Genomic DNA, 9,346 nt, shown 5'->3' on the forward strand with positions numbered 1-9,346 from the left:
TTCAACTCTCACTATTAAATCGTCGTCACTTGAAAAGATATTCACACCAATCACAAGGCGCAGTCTGCAAATTTTATAGATGTGATGCCTGACATTTAGAAAGGCAAAACAAATGGATAAAGCTAAAATTATTTAACTACAATGACTGTGTGATTATCTTGTCATCATTCTGGATGTGAGAGACGAGCTTTAGAAGCAAATTTATTATTGCGAATTGATGCAGGATAATGGCATTCATTAACTAATGATGGAAAGCCCATTTGGTGGAGTCATCAAGGCTTCCTTCATCTCAGAGTTAGAAGGGAGGAAGATGTTCATGTTAATGCACATACCCAGGATGTCGGCCTCATCATAAAGAACTGATATGTTGACAAACGTCTTGTATTACCTCTGGATTGTTTCTAACACCACATTACATCCTTAAAGATTTACAGCACTCAGATTGAAGGGCTGCCTCCTGCTGTAAGGCCAAGCATTACTGAAGGCTGTTTGTGCTTCTGAAGAAGTCTCAAAGTAGGGAGGAGTTCAGATTTTAATACAGCAATGACCTAAGAGGTCAAGGGTCATCGGGACATCAGTCCTCTGGTCCTGCCACACACAAGAGTTTCTATGTTCCAAAACACAATGGACTTCTTAGGAGGAGTTGGCTGTGTCTGCTTTCAGAGGAAACACAGAATAAGTGACTTGATGAGGAGGAACGCTGAGTGTGTGTGCGATTAAAATGCACTGGAGTTTCAGTTAATAAGAGTCGGTCTGAGTTTAATGACGTTAAAGCTGTTTGCTTTGTTATTATCTTAACTTTTCATCTCATGACTGGGGTCAGGTTTTTTGGTACACGTTTTTAGAAGCTAATAAACCCAGACTAATAAATTATTTGAGGTTAGCGACTCCTTCTGGGAATATTCAACCTTCCGATCCTTGCTGTCACATATATCATAATTATCTGATGTTCATGGTCATGATTCAGTGTTTACTTTGTGACAAAGTGCTGGTTACATTATGGCTGTACCAACTTTACCTCAGCCTTTCTCAAAGACCTCTACTGCAACCAGTGATTTCCTGGTATCCTAGGCATCCCACTAATTTTTAGAGCCCATCTTCTCCAGTTTGCACTGATATTAACGCTTCAGCATCCTTTCCTCTTACTGCTGCACAGCTTTTATATGAGCTTCTCAGCATTGTCATCAAGAGAAAGACGACAAGCTGAAGATGGATTACACAACAAACAACAACTGGTGAGTGATTTATCTAGTGCTCCTGCTGAGGGTTCATTAGGTGCCTAATGCACATCTAATCTGATTCTAGTTTAATCATTAAAAGCACAAACAATAATGCTTTCCCCTCACAAAAACGGACCTTGATTGAAGTTGAGCCTCATCCTATAATATAATAACCTTGTTAAGAGAGGCACAGTCTCCATGATAACCCATAACCAATCATCGGGCACTGCATTAAGTGTAATGTGATTGTAACTGGGAAGTGACTATGTTATTTAAAAGTTTCCAGCTGAGCCTGCAAAATCTGCTCTGCTCTAACACCTGTTTTTGTTTAGAGGACATTAATTTATTGATCACTGTGGTGAAAAGCAAAGAGGTAAAGAGAGTCAGCAGAGGCAAGGGGTTATATGACTATAAGTAAGAACAGAAATTTTAAAAGCACTTCAAACAAAACAATTGTAAATATTTTGAGATAATCTAAACTTGTGGGGTCTGACCCCACAAGTGTAAATGGCAGTTTGCGGATTAAGATTTCATTTTAGGGTTAGAGGTAGAATTAGTTTTAGGTTAGGGTTAGGGTAAGGGTTAGGCATTCAGATGTGATGGTAAACTTTTGGTTAACGTTAGGGTGCATTATGTCAGTGAGAGGTTCCCATAAATATAGTAAAACGAGGATGTGTGTGTGTCTATGAATAGGTATGAATGTTTTACAGTTCCTGTACATGCATATCAAACTTAAATGCTCTGAGGGAAAAAAAAAGCCCTCTCTATTTTCCAGTGGCGGTTTTTGGCACGGGTGAACCGGACAGCCGCCCGGGCGGCATCACACGGGGACGGCACAACCACATGAAAAAAAAAATCATCTGTGCCGCTAAGCTGTTTTCTATTATCTATCATTACTGTATGGAGAATTGGCAAATTGGCACCGTCCCCATCTCCCAGCATGCACCAGCAGCATATGCATGGATAAATGGCACCCTGACTGAGATGAGAGTGCACAGGCTCTCGGGCCTGTTCGGGGGGCATTGCACAGCCCGAGAGAGGAGCATGAGCGTGCCCGGAGAATAGGATTTATTTTATTATTATTATTTTTTTGTTTTGTTTTGTTTTGTTTTGAAGCAAACTTACTTTTCTTGTTATCTGTGAAACTAATCTGCTGGCCAATGGGATGATCATCATATGAACTTCAATTTCTAAACTGTTTTGGCCATGTTGGAGTTGGAGATTGTTATAATATAAATATTGTTAAAACATGGCTGTTTGTGTTAAAAGTCTTTTCTTTTTTGGGGCGGGAGGCGGCGCTTGGAGGGAGAGTCGCCCAGGGCGTAATTCAATGTAGAACCGCCACTGCTGTTTTATATACAACAGTTATCACTGCATCCATGTCTCTGTAATGATGGCTGTGGCCGACAGGGGGCGCGCCGTGTGTGCACGCGCGTCAGAGGAGGGAGGGTAGCCAACATGGCGGCCTCATCAGCAGTACCGCTGCTGTTTTGTTTAGCATCATTTACATTGCGAATCACCTCCTCCAGACTTCAGTCCGAGCCTTGTTATAAACCCGTGCGAGACGACAGGCCGGACTTTGTCAGGTGAGTAACGAGAAACACGTAGATTTTCCACTGACACCGACTCATTTGAATGATTTCGACATGTTTTTACCTGTGTGTGAACTAACGTTGCTCCTGAGTTGTGAGTGAGCAGAGGCAACATACCAGCGCTGGGACACTGACGACATTAACCGTTAACCGTTATTTCATTTTATCCGCTGTCAGTGTTTCGACAACAAACATAACGTTAAAGTTAACCGGGTATTAAAGGTACTTAGTAATGAGTCTGTATAGTGATTATATCGTTGCAGCTTTACGGCTACTAACTCAGCCTGGTGATGTTATTAACTAATTATAACTCATGATGTGAAAAATGAAAAGCATGTTCATTAACATGTGGATTAAATGGTTTTTGTTTACATCATGGAGGGATTATCAGACATTTGGCCCCTGGGCACAGACAGGTAAAAGGGCCCCCACCCCACCCCTTTTTGTAGTCATTTTTAAAAATTTTATGGTTGTTTTTGTCTCCGTATCCCCATTTTCAGTCTCCATGTTGTCATTTTTAGTGCCTGTATTGTCATTTTGATTTGCTCTTTAGCTGTTTTTAGTCTCCTTATGGTTGTTTTTCATTATTTAACATTATTTTTCATCTCTTTATCAGCATTTTGAGTCTTTTTGTTGTCATTCTTAGTCTCTCTTTCCAACAAGACTGTTAACACTTAATACTTCATACAGGGGCCTTAGCTGTCAGGCGAGCCCTGGGCCTATGTCCTGTAAGCCTGTTTATTAATCCATCCGAGGTTTTTATATCCTTTTTTTTGACTTAAATACATTACTGCTCTTTATTTTCCTCTCTGCTCTTTAATGTACGACTCATATCTCTCTTGAAAATGAGATATCACTTTTAATGGAACGTGCCTGATTAAATAATCAAATGTTTTGCGCTCAGTCTGACCTGCACGGCCACACAGTCCTGAGAGGAGGTGTAAAAAAGAAAACACCTTGGGTGAGTGAACACTTAGTACAACTAAATATGTGTCTCATCCCACACTTACTTCAGGACACAGGCCCGGCCGCATGAGTATGTGAAGGTGTCGGACCTCCCTCTGTCGTGGGACTGGAGGAACATCGAGGGGAAGAATTATGTGAGCGTCACAAGGAACCAACACATCCCCCAGTACTGTGGTTCCTGCTGGGCCATGGGAGCCACCAGCGCCTTGGCTGGTAACCATGACAACGGAGGGTAGGAGGGAGGGAGGAAACAACATAACAAAAGAGGGATGGATAGAATAAATGATATACACAGTATGTATATTATTATGGAAATTCAAAGTGTGCTTATTACACAGTTTGTCGCTGCAGTTTTTATTGAGTGCACCGTGTCGTATTAATGTGGCAGCCTTGGCATAGTGAGCATTCATCCACAAGAGAAAGAAAAGACTGTGGTCCCCTGAGGAAATTTTACCACTGCAGCTCTGTAACATTTTTTTGAATTCTTTTGTCCAAGACCGTATCAACATCAAACATGGAGGAGCGTGGCCGTCGGCCTACCTGTCTGTGCAGAACGTGATAGACTGCGGGAGGGCGGGCTCTTGTTATGGAGGAGATCACCTGAGAGTGTACGCCTACGCCCATGAGAGAGGCATCCCTGATGAAACCTGCAACAACTACCAAGCCAAAAACCAAAGTAAAAAATATGAAAACATACTTTTGCACAGTTACAAAATTACACTACACTGCCAAAAGTATGTGGACAGAAACCTGGTCTCAACATCTTTGGGATGTACTGGGATACTGGGTGTGAACCAGGCCCTATGACCCATCGTCAGTGGCTTGTGGAGTGGAGGCTGTTTTAGAATTAGATGTTCAGTATTCATGTATGGATGTAATGGTTTGGTGTCCACATATTTTGGGCCATGTAAAGAGGTATATATCCTTTGCAGTGGAAAAACATAAATTCAGGATCACATCTAGAGATGTGTTACCTGCGGTGTTTTTTATTTTGTCATTTCAAAGGACAGGTATCTTTTGAAATGGAATTTGTTTAGATCAAACTGCAGCAGCACAGTCAAAATTTGAAGACTGGCATCATTAAAAAGCAGTGGAATTGGTCGTAAAATGAACGTTGCAGCACTTCACTCTGCGGAATTAAAAAAAAACAATCTTCATTTTGTGTCCACAGAGTGTGAGCTGTTTAACCAGTGTGGCACCTGCTCTTTCTTTGAATCGTGCGCTGTGGTGAAAAACTACACCGTGTGGAAAGTGGGAGACTATGGAGAAGTTTCTGGAAGAGACAAGATGAAAGCTGAAATTTACACCAACGGTCCCATCAGGTAGCGCAAGTCATCCTCCTCAGTCATCTCTAATTATTCATCCACCTACATCCTCCATGTGAAGAGGAGGAGATTCAGCTTAAAAACTTTTCACAGAGCGATTCTTAATCTTAGATAAGTTTTTATTACTTGATGTATATTTAATAATATTAAAACCTTTGAGCACATTTTGCGCCACTGAGTGTACTTTTATTTCACTCAGATAAGTCTTAAAGTGCAATAAATTACATGAATTTGAAGCCTTAACTTATTGAAATTATAAAAGACACACACCTACGTTTTTTCACAATGTGTTTGTTTTAACAAACATAGCTGAACTTTATGTCTCTTAACAATTCACTGTTGTTCTTTATCATTTTAACAACCTAAAGTATCTTTTAGATTCTTTTAGTGAAGGTTTGGCTTTGGCAGCTTTATGTTGTCTTTAGATTAATTCCATGCAGTATTAACAAGCCTTAAAAAGTTTTCAGTTTGCTTCTCTGTTACAAAAGATCAAACTTTTCAAGAACTTTTTTTCCATCAGTTGTCATTTGAAGTGTATGGGCTCAAGTAAGGATCTGAACGATCTTGTCACAAACTATAGTTTCAAAACAAAAACATTGAACAGTAAGTCATTTGGAGACTCTTTGGGGCATCTGAACATCTGACTGCTGCTTCAAAGCAGTGTGTGAAACTTAATGCTCAAGCTTCCCACACTGCATAAGTTACACTATACATTTGGACTTTCACAGCCAAAAGAAAAAAATTCAATTTAGACTCAATTTGAGTCTGTACAAATCCTCTTTCTAAGATTCATTATGACGTTTCAGCGATCAAAGAAATGAAAAGACAAAAAATAAAATAATAAATCAGATGTTACTTCAGCAGGTTGAAGGACTTCAGAAACTCCTCTTTATGTCTTTCAGTTGTGCCCTGATGGCCACCAGCGGCCTGGAAGAATACTCTGGAGGGATTTTCTCAGAGTTTCACCCCCTCTCTTTACCGAATCACATCGTGTCTGTGGCCGGCTGGGGACTGGCAGAGGACGGGACCGAGTACTGGATCGTCAGGAACTCCTGGGGAGAGTTTTGGGTTAGTTTTTCTCTCTCTCTCTCTCTCTCTCTCTCTGCACCACACCCTGTCTGCTCAGCTTGCTCTCAGTCTGGAGCTAAAATTTGCACACTAACTACACCACTTTGCAAGGCACAGATTTATCCCTTATAGAGATGGCGTTCAAGTAGAGACGTTTCAGGGAAGAACAGCCGGTGTTTTTAGGAAGTCATTTTCACTGACACTGTGCTTCTTGCTTGCAGAGCAAATAATCTTGTTTTTTTATTTTTTGTTTTCAGGGAGAACGTGGATGGGCGAGAATAGTCACCAGCGCTTATAAAGGAGGAAAAGGCAACTGGTTCAACCTGGGTATTGAGAAAAACTGTGCATATGGAGACCCCATTGTCACATAGACACCTAAATAAACTCATAGACTCTAGTTTTGTCATCTTGGGCTTATTGAAATAACAGTAGATGATTTGGTTAATGTGGGAAATTAAAGGAATAGGTCAAGTTTTTAGGAAAAACTTCTTTATGAGAGTTAAACCAAAGTGTAGAAACAGTTTGGCTCACAACTGCCCATAAAACCACAAAATGCTGCTTTTACACTTTGGTTTTTGTACAGATTACAAAACAGAGACGGTACGTTAATTAGCAAGCTTTAGATGTGGATTTAGATGTTTTCTTTTTCTGCCTTCAGACAGATCCAGGCTAGCAGTTTCCCCTTGTTTCCAGTATTTGTGCTAAGCTAAGCTAATCACTTCCTAGCTCGAGCTTCATACTTAAAGCACAGACATGAGAGATTTGTCAAGCTTCTCATCTAACAGGAAGGTGAATAAGCTTGTTTCACTTCAGAAAATGTTGAGCTATTCCTTCAGGTTAAAGGAGGAAAGATTAGCTTGTTTTGATGTGTTAAACCTCGAATTAAGGCTTTGGTTTTCTTAATATGTTGAAACACATGAAAAGCCTTTATTATAGATTTAAAAGTTTTGTTACACTAAGTAAATCTAATTTTAGGGCTCCCCACATGACTTTTCCAGGCTTGACCACATTCAGACGCTCAATTTAAATAAATATTCAAACAGACTCTCTACATGATTTGCTCCAAAATGCAGCCTAAACAGATGACCTGCTCCTGAAGTCAATTTTAAGCTTGTATTAACTCATTCTCAGCAAAAAAAAAAAAAACCCAGAAAAACACAGTCTGCAAAAACTGCAGGTTCTTCACTTCGGATCCATTATCACACATTTCTGGAGAAACTATTCCTTTGAACGAAAGACGGGCTGAGTCACTCACATTTAAATTCACCTGTGGTGGAACAGCGTTGGCATGTCTGAGGAAAAGGGGAGCTTACAGTTGCATTATTTTCCCCCGACTCACAGAATAACATCTGCACAAATGGCTTCTAACGAGCGTCTAGAGGCCGACCAGTCAGACTAATTTAACATGAATCAAATCGGGTTTGACTCAGTATGATGGAGGACCAGCTCATACCGTCAGCAGCTCCTTTTAACACGAGCAGGATGCTTTTTTTCCCTAATATGTAAATGTGAGTCACATGGAAATTGGCCTTTGTCGCCTTCATTTGTTAGGTTAATGACAGCGTGAATCAGTGTCTTCTGCAGATTTGAGGAAAATAGGGCCATTAAAGACACTGAGATCACATCCTCAGTATTTTTTTCTGTGATTTTGGAGGGTTTTTTTTTTAGCAACTTCCGACAGTTTAGATTTAAAAAATAGTAACTGGTTGTTTTACGGGCAGATTGTAGTAATTTGAGACTCAGTATATATAACTTCAACAACTTCTAGCCAAAAAAAATTAAATAATAATAAATGATTAAACCTTTTATTCCACTATCAGAATTTTACTCTCAGCAGTGTGAGGAAGGTTTTAAAACTCAGTTGTAAAATTTTTGATTTTCAGGTTGGGGAAATAAAAGTTGTAGGTCTAAAGAGTAATACCTGCGATAACAGGAGCAGTTAAAGGGGCAGTCCACTGATTTTACACACGAAGTTCAGTATTACTCAGCCTATGAAAACAGCTGTATATCACCTGTAACTCTGGAGGAAACCATCCAAAATGAAAAATAAATAAATAATGATTTCATCAGTCACTTCTGTGTTGCATTATGAGAAATGCAAGGTCCAGTATACCCCAAAAATAGTATATATAAGTATAAGTGACTCAAAGTCAGGATATCTCACCTTTTGCTGCAGATTTCCCACAGTCCTATGGAAGTAGCACTAACCCACTGGAGCGCTCCCTGCTCAGGGCGATAAACATCTCAAAACGATTAACAATGCAGGCAGAAAACAATGAAAACTCATTTACAGGTACAAAAATCTAAAACAGTAAGTGTACAGAGATAATAACATAGAAAATAAATAAAAAATTTAAACAGTTTTAAGCTACTATACCACAAATCTAAAGACTTTATACTATTTGCATATTTTTGATCTGGTATTGTCTCTGTACTCCTACTCGTTTGGACTGACTCACCTCAGAGTCTGTGTGCAGGCGTAGCCCTTTTCAATAGCCTTGCACCTACATGTGATGTGTGTTTAATTACACAAAATTTATAGGCAACATAATTTAACAGTTAAATAAAGGAAAAATTTCAGGGGCTAAATTTTTGATGCCTGGTAAAAATGTCTTTCTGATTTTGAGGGACTTGAACTCACATGCCCCTTTCCCTTCTGGTATTTTAGAAGGTCTTTTTGCACGACAGCAGGTCATGAATCAAAGCCCCACAGCTTTTAAACATTTTATTTCCCAACACCAAGGTCTAAATGGTGTTTCAGAGCCCTCTCTGCGCTGCCAGGAATCAAATTCTGCTGAAGAAATACTGAATACTGGCCAAAAAACTGAGCTCTGTCTAAAATTGTGCAAGTTTTTAACTAGATTTAATACTCCCTCAGGGCTGTGAACCTCCCCCTATAATTGCCAGAAAACCTACTGAGGACATAACCTCAGTGTCCTCACTGGTAGGTAAGACCCACCAGGGCTGGGTTACCTACCAGGCAAAGCGGGCAACTACCCATGGACCTCAGAGCCCCCCTCCCCCTGGAGCTCCAAAACTCCATGTTTTCATGTTTGCCTCAGGGGTTTGCCCTTAGGGGGTCAATCCAGCTGTGACCCTGGCTGTGAATGAAAGCAGGAATTGTTATATAAATTACTGTAAATTGTGTTTCTTTATTGTTTTCACTGAAAAGAGA

General features: G+C 40.1%; 1 protein-coding gene across 1 annotated transcript; it reads left to right on the forward strand.

Annotated features, from left to right (window-relative positions):
- Window positions 1-2,670: 2,670 nt before the first annotated feature.
- LOC121193767 (cathepsin Z) lies at window positions 2,671-8,196 on the forward strand. Its single transcript, XM_041056231.1, has 6 exons — window positions 2,671-2,806; window positions 3,828-3,991; window positions 4,275-4,454; window positions 4,950-5,100; window positions 6,006-6,171; window positions 6,429-8,196. The coding sequence occupies exons 1-6, from the start codon at window positions 2,679-2,681 to the stop codon at window positions 6,540-6,542; spliced, it is 903 nt and encodes a 300-aa protein (XP_040912165.1). The 5' UTR covers window positions 2,671-2,678; the 3' UTR covers window positions 6,543-8,196.
- Window positions 8,197-9,346: the final 1,150 nt, after the last annotated feature.

Source organism: Toxotes jaculatrix, chromosome 14 (genome assembly GCF_017976425.1).
Source record: "Toxotes jaculatrix isolate fToxJac2 chromosome 14, fToxJac2.pri, whole genome shotgun sequence".
NCBI classification, from domain to species: Eukaryota; Metazoa; Chordata; class Actinopteri; family Toxotidae; genus Toxotes; species Toxotes jaculatrix.